The sequence below is a fragment of the Leuresthes tenuis genome, unplaced genomic scaffold, assembly GCF_036924035.1.
Source record: "Leuresthes tenuis unplaced genomic scaffold, fLeuTen1.0.hap1 SCAF_5, whole genome shotgun sequence".
Classification (NCBI taxonomy): Eukaryota; Metazoa; Chordata; class Actinopteri; order Atheriniformes; family Atherinopsidae; genus Leuresthes; species Leuresthes tenuis.
In genome coordinates this window covers 37,322,850-37,339,155 of record NW_027325359.1, presented here as the reverse complement: position 1 = coordinate 37,339,155, position 16,306 = coordinate 37,322,850, and the positions used below count along the sequence as shown (strand labels likewise).

The 16,306-nt window shown below is 49.2% G+C and overlaps 1 protein-coding gene and 1 pseudogene across 1 annotated transcript in view; one reads left to right on the top strand and one right to left on the bottom strand.

The window, feature by feature from the left end:
* Positions 1 to 331: 331 nt before the first annotated feature.
* nup160 (nucleoporin 160) overlaps positions 332 to 16,306 on the top strand; it is a 43,461-nt gene continuing 27,486 nt past the window's right edge. The window contains exons 1-14 of the mRNA XM_072386798.1: positions 332 to 464; positions 1,610 to 1,718; positions 1,819 to 2,029; positions 2,107 to 2,329; positions 3,044 to 3,234; positions 3,311 to 3,547; positions 3,742 to 3,839; positions 9,569 to 9,653; positions 9,738 to 9,806; positions 9,908 to 9,991; positions 12,694 to 12,864; positions 13,021 to 13,120; positions 13,190 to 13,355; positions 14,773 to 14,906. Of these exons, the coding sequence (XP_072242899.1) occupies positions 374 to 464; positions 1,610 to 1,718; positions 1,819 to 2,029; positions 2,107 to 2,329; positions 3,044 to 3,234; positions 3,311 to 3,547; positions 3,742 to 3,839; positions 9,569 to 9,653; positions 9,738 to 9,806; positions 9,908 to 9,991; positions 12,694 to 12,864; positions 13,021 to 13,120; positions 13,190 to 13,355; positions 14,773 to 14,906 (1,969 nt within the window). The 5' untranslated portion in view covers positions 332 to 373. The remainder of the gene's footprint in view (positions 465 to 1,609; positions 1,719 to 1,818; positions 2,030 to 2,106; positions 2,330 to 3,043; positions 3,235 to 3,310; positions 3,548 to 3,741; positions 3,840 to 9,568; positions 9,654 to 9,737; positions 9,807 to 9,907; positions 9,992 to 12,693; positions 12,865 to 13,020; positions 13,121 to 13,189; positions 13,356 to 14,772; positions 14,907 to 16,306) is intronic.
* On the bottom strand, positions 3,858 to 6,734 carry LOC140306500 (uncharacterized; annotated as a pseudogene).

Sequence of the window (16,306 nt, the reverse complement as noted above, 5' to 3'; positions counted from 1 at the left end):
AGCCTGTGTTATGGAATATATGATTTATAAAGTCTCAGTTGGCCTAATAGTCGGGTGAAGATAGGCTATAAACGTAGCCAAGCTTAACGTTTGCTGGCTACGATTTCGGTGGCGGACATAAATACAGTGAATATCTTCTATTCACAAAATACAACCAATAATAATGTTGAATCTTACTAGTAAAAAGAAATCACTCCTGTTCGCAATCATCCGCCGATTTGCACAGGAATACAGCGCTCTGGTGTCTATGGGACCGGTCCAAGATGGCGGCCGTACTTCTCGCGCCCCAGTGGTCGATGCGGCGTCTACCGTTTATAATGACTGTGGGTCGCGGTTTGAAAGTGCAGCGCGCGCATCCCGGCACGAGGACAAGATGGCGGCGGCGTTGGAGCGCAGTTACATCGAGATCTGCGGGTTCGAGCGGGAAGCAGCACGGCGGTTCCGAGAGGTGACCGTGAGCCTGGGTAAGTGGTCCCGACTCAGAGGTTCTGGTGGTGCAACTCTACCGGTACTGCGACGCTGCTGTCTGTGTGCTAACAGCAGCTAGCCGCGTACGAACGGCAACGCGCGTGCTCGTGATTATCCTGAAGCGAAAAGATGCGTGTTGGGGTAAAACGCGTTGCGGCAGCCCCCCTGTGAGACCTCCGGTGCTGTACCGGCCTTCAGGGGCAGGCTCTGCGGGGACCAGAACCCTCTCATTCATCTGGATGTGCGGGTTAGCGGGGACGCGCAGATCGATGGAAACTCTTATTGATAAGAATAGAGTTTCAGAGACTCTGTTTACTCACAGCACACCTGGATTCTACCTGTTGGACCTTAATAAGCAGTTTATGTTGTTGTTGAACTAACCAACAGCACCGGACCCCGGTCCGGTCCGGTCCGGTCCGGTCCGGCCCTGACAGCTGATCTGCTTACGATCATGGAAAATATTAATGTTCCTGTTAAAACCGTCATATAGACCCGGAGACAGGTATATTAGTTCTAAAACATTAGTTTTTATGATTATTAACATTTTAATTTACAGAACAACAACTAAAGTAGAAGAAGTTAGAAAAATGTTGAGAGTTTATAGATGAGTAAGATTCAGGCTGAAGCAGGTTCTGAACCAGGACTAAACTGGTCTCCAGTAGGCATTTTGGGTGATTTATGACGTCACAACCAATCGAACCAATTAAAGTCGATTTGTGGTGACATCATCATTAAACTAACATTAATCATTTGCTACCAGACCAGTGTTTGGCTACAAATAAAGCAGTCATTTCCGTAACCCTCCTCACGCTGGTACCGATCCAAAGACTCCTCCGGACCCAAACTGGTGGGTCAGCCGGGCACATCCCCAGTCTGCAATGTTCTGTGTTCGGACCGTAAAGATGGTGGCAGGTGATGCTGTTTATCTCAGAAAGTTCTGAGACTCTGAACCCAATCAGAAGATTTGGCTCCGACTCTGTCCCAGAATAAGGTGGAAATCACAGAAAAGTTACTGATTGGATATTCTCTGATATTCGGACCCACTGGTGACGGTTCAGATATCAGCCGGAGAACGGATCTGTTGGCAGGTCAGAACCGGACAGAAAGACCCGTAGAACTCAGCTGTACTTCCTGTCTGCAGATGTGACGCCGCTTCCAGGTGGCGTGAAGTGTGCCGATGGCGCCGGAGCGTTTCATTACGAGGAGAGCGGGAAGCTGCTGTCTGTCACCAGCAACCGCTTCATTCACTGGTGAGTATCCTGCACTGTGCATGTGAGCGTGCATGTGAGCGTGCATGTGAGCGTGCATGTGAGCGTGCACTCACGTGCTCTGTGGGGGGGGGGGGGGCAGGTCCACCTGTGGAGACTCGGTGCAGCTGGTGGAGGAGTCTCTTGACACCAACCTGCTGAACAATGCCATCAGACTGAGATTCAGCTGCTGCTCTGTTCTGCCCGGGGGGGTCAGCATCCAGGAGACCCTGAACAACGTGGTCATCCTCATCTGTACCAATCAGAGCGTCCACCGGCTGCTGCTGCCACACCCCTCGCGCATGTACCGCAGTGTGAGTACAGAGCGGCCGGCTCCCTCCTGTGCCTTCAGCTCCCCTGAGGCTGTGCTTGATGCTGTTTCCTCTTCCAGGAGCTGGTGACTGAGCTGCACATGCAGTCCATCTTCACCGACGTGGGAAAGCTCAGCCTGCAGGACCCGACTCACAGCGCCATCATCCCTGGCGCGGCGGGGCACACGGGGGGCCCCAGTGCTGTGGCGGCCTGGCTCAGCTTCCAGGGAGACGCCCACTTTGCTCTGGCTTCACCTGACGGAGGCATCACGGTGGTCACGCTGCCACCTCAGGACGCTCAGGGTAAACGCCTGTCGGTTACTGTCGGTGATCATGTGACCTGCTGCTGCGGTCTGCATCTGAGCCGTCAGTTTTATTCATAAAGCGCCAAATTACAACAAATGTCATGTCAATCACTTCAGAGAAACTTGGGATGCACCGATACCACAAACCGAGTGTAAGTTAGCCGAGTATAAGTTAGCCCTAACCCCTGAGTATAAGTTAGCCGGGTATAAGTTAGCCACCTAAGTATAAGTTACCCCTAACCCCTGAGTACAAGTTAGCCGAGTACAAGTTAGCCGAGTACAAGTTAGCCGAGTACAAGTTAGCCGAGTACAAGTTAGCCGAGTATAAGTTACCCACCCGAGTATAAGTTAACCCTAACCCTTTCCAAGTACTAATCAAGGCCATTTCAGTTCTTACAATTAAACACATTTTATGTGTCTTTAGGTCTTTATGTCTTTAAGACAGGCTTGTAGTCTGACCAACCTGTTGTTTTCATCTGGTTTCATAGATCAGTACAGCTGAGTATCATCAGCATAACAATGGAAATGTATGCCATGCTGTCTGATAATGTTACCTAATGGAAGCATGTATAAAGTAAAAAGAATTGGTCCAAGCACAGAACCCTGAGGAACTCCATGAAGAGTCTTCATTTACAAGAACAAACTGGAATCTATCAGACACCTTCAGAACCAAACTGGGTCCTGGTTCCACCCTCCTTTTCCCTGTTCACAGGCAGCGTGTCGGTGCTGGAGCTGAGGAGGAGCTCCATGATGAGGAGGATTTCAGGCTGGATGCCCTCAGCCATCCGGGGGGAGCAGAGTCCGGCTGACCTGGTGCTCAGCCTGGCTGTCAGGGAGCTGGAGGAGGACTCCTTCATCTTCGCCCTGTGTCAGGACCACCGGCTGCGCATGTGGTCGTTCAGAGTCAGTGTCACGCCGCTGCCGCCATGTTCTAACTTAATGATGTCAGAGTCTGACCCGGCTCTGGTGTACTCCCCAGGAGCAGGCGTGTCTGCTGGAGGCGGACATGTTGGAGTACATGCCGGCGTGTAAAGGCGTGAAGCGCCTGTCGGGTCAGGGTCACCGGCTGAGGCTGGCGTTCTCCTCCACCACGGGCCTCTGCCTGGGCGTGTACCTCGCCGTCCCTCAGAGAGGACAGTTCACCGTGCTGCAGCTGGTCGCCACCGACAACAACCGATACAGCCTTGACCACATTTCCTCCCTGTTCAGCACACAGGTAAGAACCGGGTCAGAGGGTCCAGATGGGTCGCTGTGTCCGACTGTGAACCAGAACCAGCTTCATGTTCTGGACTGTTCAGGTTTTATTTAAACTCTGAGACAATTCGACTCAGCTGATCCAACTCGGGCTTGTTTCTGATGTTCTGGACCTCTGTGGTTCTGTTTCATGTGGACCCGCCTGATGACCACCAGGAGGCTCTGGTGGACTTCACACTGACCTCCTCGGACGTCTGGGCTCTGTGGGTGGATGACACCAACGCCACTGTGGTGAAGCACATCAGCTTTGAACAGTAAGTGGCAGCCGCCTGTTATGTGTGAACAGAACCTGTAGGTTCAGAACCTGTAGGTTCAGAACCTGTAGGTTCAGAGCCTGTAGGTTCAGGACCTGTAGGTTCAGGACCTGTAGGTTCAGGGCCTGTAGGTTCAGGACCTGTAGGTTTGTAGGTTCAGGACCTGTAGGTTTGTAGGTTCAGGACCTGTAGGTTTGTAGGTTCAGGACCTGTAGGTTTGTAGGTTCAGGACCTGTAGGTTCAGGACCTGTAGGTTTGTAGGTTCAGGACCTGTAGGTTCAGGACCTGTAGGTTCAGAGTCTGTAGGTTCAGAGTCTGTAGGTTCAGAGCCTGTAGGTTCAGAGCCTGTAGGTTCAGGACCTGTAGGTTCAGGACCTGTAGGTTCAGGACCTGTAGGTTCAGGACCTGTAGGTTCAGAGCCTGTAGGTTCAGGACCTGTAGGTTCAGAGCCTGTAGGTTCAGGACCTGTAGGTTCAGGACCTGTAGGTTCAGGACCTGTAGGTTCAGAGCCTGTAGGTTCAGAGCCTGTAGGTTCAGAGCCTGTAGGTTCAGAGCCTGTAGGTTCAGAGCCTGTAGGTTCAGGACCTGTAGGTTCAGGACCTGTAGGTTCAGGACCTGTAGGTTCAGGACCTGTAGGTTCAGAGCCTGTAGGTTCAGGACCTGTAGGTTCAGAGCCTGTAGGTTCAGAACCTGTAGGTTCAGGACCTGTAGGTTCAGAGCCTGTAGGTTCAGAGCCTGTAGGTTCAGGACCTGTAGGTTCAGGACCTGTAGGTTCAGGACCTGTAGGTTTGTAGGTTCAGGACCTGTAGGTTCAGGACCTGTAGGTTTGTAGGTTCAGGACCTGTAGGTTCAGAGCCTGTAGGTTCAGAGCCTGTAGGTTCAGGACCTGTAGGTTCAGGACCTGTAGGTTTGTAGGTTCAGAGCCTGTAGGTTCAGAGCCTGTAGGTTCAGAGCCTGTAGGTTCAGAGCCTGTAGGTTCAGGACCTGTAGGTTCAGAGCCTGTAGGTTCAGGACCTGTAGGTTCAGGACCTGTAGGTTCAGAGCCTGTAGGTTCAGGACCTGTAGGTTCAGGACCTGTAGGTTCAGAGCCTGTAGGTTCAGGACCTGTAGGTTCAGGACCTGTAGGTTCAGAGCCTGTAGGTTCAGGACCTGTAGGTTCAGGACCTGTAGGTTCAGGACCTGTAGGTTCAGGACCTGTAGGTTCAGGGCCTGTAGGTTCAGGGCCTGTAGGTTCAGGGCCTGTAGGTTCAGGACCTGTAGGTTTGTAGGTTCAGGACCTGTAGGTTTGTAGGTTCAGAACCTGTAGGTTCAGAACCTGTAGGTTCAGAACCTGTAGGTTCAGAACCTGTAGGTTCAGAACCTGTAGGTTCAGAACCTGTAGGTTCAGAACCTGTAGGTTTGTAGGTTCAGGACCTGTAGGTTCAGAACCTGTAGGTTTGTAGGTTCAGGACCTGTAGGTTCAGGACCTGTAGGTTCAGAGCCTGTAGGTTCAGGACCTGTAGGTTCAGGACCTGTAGGTTCAGAGCCTGTAGGTTCAGGACCTGTAGGTTCAGGACCTGTAGGTTCAGGACCTGTAGGTTCAGAGCCTGTAGGTTCAGGACCTGTAGGTTCAGGACCTGTAGGTTCAGGACCTGTAGGTTCAGGACCTGTAGGTTCAGGGCCTGTAGGTTCAGGGCCTGTAGGTTCAGGGCCTGTAGGTTCAGGACCTGTAGGTTTGTAGGTTCAGGACCTGTAGGTTTGTAGGTTCAGAACCTGTAGGTTCAGAACCTGTAGGTTCAGAACCTGTAGGTTCAGAACCTGTAGGTTCAGAACCTGTAGGTTCAGAACCTGTAGGTTTGTAGGTTCAGGACCTGTAGGTTCAGAACCTGTAGGTTTGTAGGTTCAGGACCTGTAGGTTCAGGACCTGTAGGTTCAGGACCTGTAGGTTCAGGACCTGTAGGTTCAGGGCCTGTAGGTTTGTAGGTTCAGGGCCTGTAGGTTTGTAGGTTCAGGACCTGTAGGTTCAGGACCTGTAGGTTTGTAGGTTCAGGACCTGTAGGTTCAGGACCTGTAGGTTCAGGACCTGTAGGTTCAGGACCTGTAGGTTCAGGACCTGTAGGTTCAGAACCTGTAGGTTCAGAACCTGTAGGTTCAGAACCTGTAGGTTCAGAACCTGTAGGTTCAGAACCTGTAGGTTTGTAGGTTCAGGACCTGTAGGTTCAGGACCTGTAGGTTCAGGGCCTGTAGGTTTGTAGGTTCAGGACCTGTAGGTTCAGAACCTGTAGGTTTGTAGGTTCAGGACCTGTAGGTTCAGGACCTGTAGGTTCAGGACCTGTAGGTTCAGGACCTGTAGGTTCAGAACCTGTAGGTTCAGAACCTGTAGGTTCAGAACCTGTAGGTTCAGAACCTGTAGGTTTGTAGGTTCAGGACCTGTAGGTTCAGAACCTGTAGGTTTGTAGGTTCAGGACCTGTAGGTTCAGGACCTGTAGGTTCAGGACCTGTAGGTTCAGGACCTGTAGGTTCAGGACCTGTAGGTTCAGGACCTGTAGGTTCAGGACCTGTAGGTTCAGGGCCTGTAGGTTCAGGGCCTGTAGGTTCAGGGCCTGTAGGTTTGTAGGTTCAGGGCCTGTAGGTTTGTAGGTTCAGGGCCTGTAGGTTCAGGACCTGTAGGTTCAGGACCTGTAGGTTCAGGACCTGTAGGTTCAGGACCTGTAGGTTCAGGACCTGTAGGTTCAGGACCTGTAGGTTCAGGACCTGTAGGTTCAGGACCTGTAGGTTCAGGACCTGTAGGTTCAGAACCTGTAGGTTTGTAGGTTCAGGACCTGTAGGTTCAGGACCTGTAGGTTCAGGACCTGTAGGTTCAGGACCTGTAGGTTCAGGGCCTGTAGGTTCAGGGCCTGTAGGTTCAGGACCTGTAGGTTTGTAGGTTCAGGACCTGTAGGTTCAGGGCCTGTAGGTTCAGGACCTGTAGGTTTGTAGGTTCAGGACCTGTAGGTTTGTAGGTTCAGGGCCTGTAGGTTCAGGCCCTGTAGGTTCAGGACCTGTAAGTTTGTAGGTTCAGGCCCTGTAGGTTTGTAGGTTCAGGCCCTGTAGGTTTGTAGGTTCAGGCCCTGTAGGTTCAGGACCTGTAGGTTTGTAGGTTCAGGACCTGTAGGTTCAGGACCTGTAGGTTCAGGACCTGTAGGTTCAGGACCTGTAGGTTCAGGACCTGTAGGTTTGTAGGTTCAGGACCTGTAGGTTTGTAGGTTCAGGACCTGTAGGTTCAGGACCTGTAGGTTTGTAGGTTCAGGGCCTGTAGGTTCAGGACCTGTAGGTTTGTAGGTTCAGGACCTGTAGGTTCAGGACCTGTAGGTTCAGAACCTGTAGGTTCAGGACCTGTAGGTTCAGGACCTGTAGGTTCAGGACCTGTAGGTTCAGGACCTGTAGGTTCAGGACCTGTAGGTTTGTAGGTTCAGGACCTGTAGGTTTGTAGGTTCAGGACCTGTAGGTTTGTAGGTTCAGGACCTGTAGGTTTGTAGGTTCAGGGCCTGTAGGTTCAGGACCTGTAGGTTCAGGACCTGTAGGTTTGTAGGTTCAGGACCTGTAGGTTTGTAGGTTCAGGGCCTGTAGGTTCAGGCCCTGTAGGTTCAGGACCTGTAGGTTTGTAGGTTCAGGACCTGTAGGTTTGTAGGTTCAGGACCTGTAGGTTTGTAGGTTCAGGCCCTGTAGGTTCAGGACCTGTAGGTTTGTAGGTTCAGAACCTGTAGGTTCAGGGCCTGTAGGTTCAGGGCCTGTAGGTTTGTAGGTTCAGGCCCTGTAGGTTCAGGACCTGTAGGTTTGTAGGTTCAGAGCCTGTAGGTTCAGAGCCTGTAGGTTCAGAGCCTGTAGGTTCAGGACCTGTAGGTTCAGGACCTGTAGGTTCAGGACCTGTAGGTTCAGAACCTGTAGGTTCAGGTCCTGTAGGTTCAGGACCTGTAGGTTCAGGACCTGTAGGTTTGTAGGTTCAGAGCCTGTAGGTTCAGAGCCTGTAGGTTCAGAGCCTGTAGGTTCAGATCCTGTAGGTTCAGGACCTGTAGGTTCAGAGCCTGTAGGTTCAGAGCCTGTAGGTTCAGGACCTGTAGGTTTGTAGGTTCAGGACCTGTAGGTTTGTAGGTTCAGAACCTGTAGGTTCAGAACCTGTAGGTTCAGGACCTGTAGGTTCAGGACCTGTAGGTTTGTAGGTTCAGGGCCTGTAGGTTCAGGCCCTGTAGGTTCAGGACCTGTAGGTTTGTAGGTTCAGGACCTGTAGGTTTGTAGGTTCAGGACCTGTAGGTTTGTAGGTTCAGGGCCTGTAGGTTCAGGCCCTGTAGGTTCAGGACCTGTAGGTTTGTAGGTTCAGGCCCTGTAGGTTTGTAGGTTCAGGCCCTGTAGGTTCAGGACCTGTAGGTTTGTAGGTTCAGGACCTGTAGGTTCAGGACCTGTAGGTTTGTAGGTTCAGGACCTGTAGGTTTGTAGGTTCAGGACCTGTAGGTTCAGGACCTGTAGGTTCAGGACCTGTAGGTTTGTAGGTTCAGGGCCTGTAGGTTCAGGACCTGTAGGTTTGTAGGTTCAGGGCCTGTAGGTTCAGGACCTGTAGGTTTGTAGGTTCAGGACCTGTAGGTTCAGGACCTGTAGGTTTGTAGGTTCAGGACCTGTAGGTTTGTAGGTTCAGGGCCTGTAGGTTCAGGACCTGTAGGTTTGTAGGTTCAGGACCTGTAGGTTTGTAGGTTCAGGACCTGTAGGTTTGTAGGTTCAGGGCCTGTAGGTTCAGGCCCTGTAGGTTCAGGACCTGTAGGTTTGTAGGTTCAGGACCTGTAGGTTTGTAGGTTCAGGGCCTGTAGGTTCAGGCCCTGTAGGTTCAGGACCTGTAGGTTTGTAGGTTCAGGACCTGTAGGTTTGTAGGTTCAGGACCTGTAGGTTTGTAGGTTCAGGCCCTGTAGGTTCAGGACCTGTAGGTTTGTAGGTTCAGAACCTGTAGGTTCAGGGCCTGTAGGTTCAGGGCCTGTAGGTTTGTAGGTTCAGGCCCTGTAGGTTCAGGACCTGTAGGTTTGTAGGTTCAGAGCCTGTAGGTTCAGAGCCTGTAGGTTCAGAGCCTGTAGGTTCAGATCCTGTAGGTTCAGGACCTGTAGGTTCAGGACCTGTAGGTTCAGAACCTGTAGGTTCAGGTCCTGTAGGTTCAGGACCTGTAGGTTCAGGACCTGTAGGTTTGTAGGTTCAGAGCCTGTAGGTTCAGAGCCTGTAGGATCAGAGCCTGTAGGTTCAGAGCCTGTAGGTTCAGATCCTGTAGGTTCAGGACCTGTAGGTTCAGAGCCTGTAGGTTCAGAGCCTGTAGGTTCAGGACCTGTAGGTTTGTAGGTTCAGGACCTGTAGGTTTGTAGGTTCAGAACCTGTAGGTTCAGGACCTGTAGGTTCAGGACCTGTAGGTTCAGAACCTGTAGGTTCAGGACCTGTAGGTTCAGGACCTGTAGGTTCAGGACCTGTAGGTTCAGGACCTGTAGGTTCAGGACCTGTAGGTTCAGGACCTGTAGGTTTGTAGGTTCAGGACCTGTAGGTTTGTAGGTTCAGGACCTGTAGGTTTGTAGGTTCAGGACCTGTAGGTTTGTAGGTTCAGGACCTGTAGGTTCAGGACCTGTAGGTTCAGAGCCTGTAGGTTCAGGACCTGTAGGTTTAGGACCTGTAGGTTCAGGACCTGTAGGTTCAGGGCCTGTAGGTTCAGAGCCTGTAGGTTCTGATCCAGAGTCTGTGTCTTACAGCAATGCAGTGGGCCAGTGGAACCAGGTGTTTGTTCAGCCTCCACCAGAAGAAGAGGTCCCGATAGGCTTGGACCTGGACCCCAGGGTAGGACCTTTTACTCAGCAGAACCCAGAGTAGTTCTGTGCGTCGGCTGAAGATGTGAACTCTTCTTCTCTGGTTTCTGTGCAGGAAACCTACCTGGAGGTTCTGTTCTCGCCGCTGCGCTTCACAGCCTCGGCCATCATCAAAGCTCTGCAGGTGAGCCCACCTGAGCGTGTGCACGTGTGTTCCTGTGTGCGTGCACGTGTGTGTTTAAATGTGGCCTGATGTGTGTGAATGTGTGTGTGCTCTGAGCTCAGATCTTCAGGCGAGGTTCTGAGAGGATCTTCGATCCGTCCTGGGAGACGCTGAAGAAGGAGGTGACGCTGGCTGTCGAGAGCGAGGTAACGGCAGCCTGTTTGGATCAGAACGCGGTCTGTTCTGATTGCTAATTCTCTGAAGGAGGAGTTAAAGGTTTCGGTCCAATAGTTACTCCCTCCTAACATCAGGAGGTTAAAGTCAGACGGAGGAGGAAAGCTGCTTCAGGACTCTGACACTCAGCTGTGATGTGGGTCTGAAACTCCAGATGTTCAGTAAATGTTCTGCAGAAACAGCTGCAGATGCTTCATCTGATGGGATCTGATCATGTTGTTACAGGAAGGTTATCTAATATGATGATATAGAATATTACTTTATTATAAGATTTTGGAAGTGAAAGATAAAAAGGTAAATATAGTTCTGTCACCGACTGCTCATCCTCCTGTCCTCATATTTATGAATCACAGTTAGAACGACTGGAGGAAAACGATGGAGCGTCGCTATTAAGGCTGCAGCGATACGCTAATCTCACGATACACTAATCTCACGATAAAATACACTAATCTCACGATACACTAGTCTCGCGATCCGATACACTAGTCTCACGATAAGATACACTAGTCTCACGATAAGTTACACTAATCTCACGATAAGATACACTAATCTCACGATAAGATACACTAATCTCGCGATACACTAGTCTCACGATAAGATACACTAATCTCGCGATACACTAATCTCGCGATACACTAATCTCGCGATAAGATACACTAATCTCACGATAAGATACACTAATCTCACGATAAGATACACTAATCTCACGATACACTAGTCTCACGATAAAATAAAATACACTAATCTCGCGATACACTAATCTCGCGATACACTAATCTCGCGATAAGATACACTAATCTCACGATACACTAGTCTCACGATGCGATACACTAATCTCACGATACACTAGTCTCGCGATCCGATACACTAGTCTCACAATAAGATACACTAATCTCGCGATACACTAATCTCGCGATACACTAATCTCGCGATACACTAATCTCGCGATACACTAGTCTCGCGATACACTAGTCTCGCGATACACTAGTCTCGCGATACACTAGTCTCGCGATACACTAGTCTCGCGATACACTAGTCTCGCGATACACTAGTCTCACGATGCGATACACTAGTCTCGCGATACACTAATCTCGCGATACACTAATCTCGCGATACACTAGTCTCGCGATACACTAGTCTCGCGATCCGATACACTAGTCTCACAATAAGATACACTAATCTCGCGATACACTAATCTCGCGATACACTAATCTCGCGATACACTAATCTCGCGATACACTAATCTCGCGATACACTAATCTCGCGATACACTAATCTCGCGATACACTAATCTCGCGATACACTAATCTCGCGATAAGATACACTAATCTCGCGATAAGATACACTAATCTCGCGATACACTAATCTCGCGATAAGATACACTAATCTCGCGATACACTAGTCTCGCGATAAGATACACTAATCTCGCGATACACTAGTCTCACGATGCGATACACTAATCTCACGATACACTAGTCTCGCGATCCGATACACTAGTCTCACAATAAGATACACTAATCTCGCGATACACTAATCTCGCGATACACTAATCTCGCGATACACTAATCTCGCGATACACTAATCTCGCGATAAGATACACTAGTCTCACAATAAGATACACTAATCTCGCGATACACTAGTCTCACGATGCGATACACTAATCTCACGATACACTAGTCTCGCGATCCGATACACTAGTCTCACAATAAGATACACTAATCTCGCGATACACTAATCTCGCGATACACTAATCTCGCGATACACTAATCTCGCGATACACTAATCTCACGATGCGATACACTAGTCTCGCGATGCGATACACTAGTCTCACAATAAGATACACTAATCTCGCGATACACTAATCTCGCGATACACTAATCTCGCGATCCGATACACTAGTCTCACAATAAGATACACTAATCTCACGATACACTAATCTCACGATACACTAATCTCGCGATGCGATACACTAATCTCACAATAAGATACACTAATCTCGTGATACACTAATCTCACGATAAGATACACTAATCTCACGATAAGATACACAGCATTCAGCCAACGATTTTATACGATTCAATACACAGAATTTTCTGAAAGATTTTAACCGGCCAACACCACCAGACAAACGGAAACAAACAAATGTGTCTGGTGTTTATGTGGTGAATATTACATCATCAACCTGATTCTTTTACTTGCTGAATAACATAAACACAAATCCAAATTCTCTGATCACAAACCATCTTTTTAAATTTTTGAGAAGGAGCTCAAACAATAAATTACAACAATCCTACGTTCTATAAACAGAAAAGCCATCAAAACCACTGAAAACAAACTAACGCGACCACTGCTACCTTCCACTTTATCCTCCCTCCAACAGTCTTTATCAGCATTAATATAACCTCTGGGATTACAGATGTTAATTATCAGCTGTAATGAGATGAAAACGCAGCCCTGCTGGCTGTTTCTGACCACATCAGTGTGGAGGTAAAAGTGACCTGACACCCTCCTGTAGAATAACTGAGCTGCATCCTGTGGTGTGGCTGTTGTCAGGGTTCAGAACCAGTTCCAGTGACAAATGAAGGTGAAGTGAGATTAAATCGGGGACGTTTGGATAAATTAAAGGAAGAAACGTCTGTTTCCAGCATATTTTCACTTTCTCACCTGTCTGCAGATCCAGAGCAGCGTCACAGAGTTCGAGTTTTCTCAGGAGGAGTACCGTCAGCTGCAGGTGGAGTTCTGGTCCCGGTTCTACTCCTGCTGTCTGCAATACCAGGAGGCGGAGTCAGCTCCTCTGGGTCTAACCGTCAGCCCACACACCGGCATGGTGTGCCTGCTCCGGAAGGTGAGGGGAGGGTGTCTATATGATGGGGGGCGGGGCTTATGAAGGAACCGGGTGGGTTCATATAATTATCGGACAGAATTTATGGAATAATCGGGCGGTGCTGCATGGTTTTAGGGCGGGTTTGTAGAGTAACGGGATACTGTTGATGTGTTCCAGGGCTTCCTGTCCTTCTTGCTGCCCTGCTTTGCTGTGGATCACTTGTACCTGTCCTGTGACGAGTACCTGATGACCGAGGAGGAGACGCCCATCGCTGAAGGTAACGGCGCACCTTTCTCTGGTAACATGGCGTGGGGGCTCGTCTCTGACGGTGGCGGTCTGTCCTCAGATCTGGACGTGGGCCGGGACGTCCTGCAGCTCATCCAGTGTCTGCGGTTGGTCAGCGACGCCGTGTCGGCAGAGATGGCGTATGAGATGGAGAAGGCTCTGGAATACCTGCAGACGCCTGAAAGAGCCGCCGAGCTCGTCCTGGAAGACATGCTGTGCAACGACAGGTAGGTCACCTGACCAGCAGTGCGCTGTCATTACACTCTGCTGCGTGTCCTGGTGTCTTCAATTCAGCTTTATTTATAAAGCGCCAAATTACAACAAATGTCATCTCATTTCCAAGATACAGTCCGATTAGAATCTAATTCATTGTAAAACAATCGTAATCCAATCAAATCCAACTCATTAAATTCCAAATTCGTCCAATTCAAACAAAACCAATTAAAACAGTAGCCCAGCTAAGGAAACCAACAGACTGCATCTAAACTTCTCTCTGATCCTGAGCTGCACGAGGCGACTGTGGAGAGAAAAAACTCCCTTTTAACAGGAAGAAACCTCCATCAGAACCAGAACCAGGAAGAAACCTCCATCAGAACCAGAACCAGGAAGGGTCCATCTGCCTGGACCAGCTGGGGCTGAGAGGACAGGAAAGAGGGGACAACAAGCAGCGTAACACCAGGCCAGAGACACCTGCTGAGAGAGAGAAACACAAGTTAATGACAGCAATGATGTCATATGTACATGGAGAACAACACGCCGAGATACCTGAACTCCTCCACTTGAGGAAGGATCTCATCCCAACACAGAGGGCATTCCACCCCTTTCTGGCTGAGGACCATGGTCTCGGATTTGGAGGCGCTGATTCTCATCCCAGCCTCTTTCACACTTGGCTGCGAACCGCTCCAGTGAGAGCTGAAGGTCACGGCCCGACATACAGAACCACATCATCCGTAAAAAGCGGACCCGATTCTGAGGTCCCCAAACCAAACCCCCTCAACGCCCTGGCTGCACCTAGAAATTCTTGTCCCTAAGATTCAAGAAGCTTTATTTATATTGTAGCTTTCAGTGTTTCCACTGATCCTCTCTGGACCTGAGGTAGATGAATTAAACCGTCTGATGGCCACAGGCAGAAAGGACTTCCTTGGAATGAGTCTGTTGCTGAAGGGGCTTCTGTGGGGGGTAAACACCTGGTGGAGAGGGTGGGTGTTGTTGTCCAGGATGCTGTGCAGTTTCCACAGCATCCTCCTCTCAGACACCACCAAAGACCCCCAGGACGGAGCCAGCCTTCCTCATGATCTTGTTGATGACACCCCCCCCCCCCCCCCCCCCCCTCCCAGCATACAGCATTTTATTTCATTCATCAGTTCAGTGGAACTTTGTGAACATGAAGACACCTTAATTCAGGGGATAATTCAGATAAAACAAGATTGTTATCTGGTGGTAGAAACAGGGTTTGATGTCAGTTTTTCATTTTGTTGGTGGCGCTTAATGGGTTTAAAGTAAGTTTATCAAACATCTGTCACAGATTAGCTGTCACTACAGGTGTTTCATATCCCTCAGGGAAGAGAATGAGCAGCAGGGTCCAGGTGAGCCGGCATGGTGTCGGTGGAATAATCTCTGAATTGTTCTTCTGGTTTCCTGCAGAGACAATGTGATCGTGGATATTCAGAACAAACTGCAGGACGTCCGGAACCCAATGGCAGCCATGATGGTTCTGCTGAGAGAGATGGACCTGGAGATGGACTCTGAGCTGGGAGGAGACGCACCTGTCATACCTGGTAGGAACAAATCTTTTCCAGAATTATCAGGAACTGGTTTCTTTCTGTCTTTAGTCACGGTAACTATGGGAGGAACTGGTTTCTTTCTGTCTTTAGTCACGGTAACTATGGGAGGAACTGGTTTCTTTCTGTCTTTAGTCACAGTAACTATCGGAGGAACTGGTTTCTTTCTGTCTTTAGTCACGGTAACTATGGGAGGATCTGGTTTCTTTCTGTCTTTAGTCACGGTAACTATGGAGGAACTGGTTTCTTTCTGTCTTTAGTCACGGTAACTATGGGAGGAACTGGTTTCTTTCTGTCTTTAGTCACGGTAACTATGGGAGGAACTGGTTTCTTTCTGTCTTTAGTCACGGTAACTATGGGAGGATCTGGTTTCTTTCTGTCTTTAGTCACGGTAACTATGGGAGGAACTGGTTTCTTTCTGTCTTTAGTCACGGTAACTATGGGAGGATCTGGTTTCTTTCTGTCTTTAGTCACGGTAACTATGGGAGGAACTGGTTTCTTTCTGTCTTTAGTCACGGTAACTATGGGAGGAACTGGTTTCTTTCTGTCTTTAGTCACGGTAACTATGGGAGGAACTGGTTTCTTTCTGTCTTTAGTCACGGTAACTATGGGAGGAACTGGTTTCTTTCTGTCTTTAGTCACGGTAACTATGGGAGGAACTGGTTTCTTTCTGTCTTTAGTCACGGTAACTATGGGAGGAACTGGTTTCTTTCTGTCTTTAGTCACGGTAACTATGGGAGGAACTGGTTTCTTTCTGTCTTTAGTCACGGTAACTATCGGAGGAACTGGTTTCTTTCTGTCTTTAGTCACGGTAACTATTGGAGGAACTGGTTTCTTTCTGTCTTTAGTCACGGTAACTATGGGAGGAACTGGTTTCTTTCTGTCTTTAGTCACAGTAACTATGGGAGGAACTGGTTTCTTTCTGTCTTTAGTCACGGTAACTATGGGAGGAACTGGTTTCTTTCTGTCTTTAGTCACGGTAACTATGGGAGGAACTGGTTTCTTTCTGTCTTTAGTCACGGTAACTATCGTAGGAACTGGTTTCTTTCTGTCTTTAGTCACGGTAACTATCGGAGGAACTGGTTTCTTTCTGTCTTTAGTCACGGTAACTATCGGAGGAACTGGTTTCTTTCTGTCTTTAGTCACGGTAACTGTCGGAGGAACTGGTTTCTTTCGTTCTTTAGTCACGGTAACTATCGGAGGAACTGGTTTCTTTCGTTCTTTAGTCACGGTAACTATGGGAGGAACTGGTTTCTTTCGTTCTTTAGTCACGGTAACTTTGGGAGGAACTGGTTTCTTTCTGTCTTTAGTCACGGTAACTATGGGAGGAACTGGTTTCTTTCTGTCTTTAGTCACGGTAACTATGGGAGGAACTGGTTTCTTTCTGTCTTTAGTCA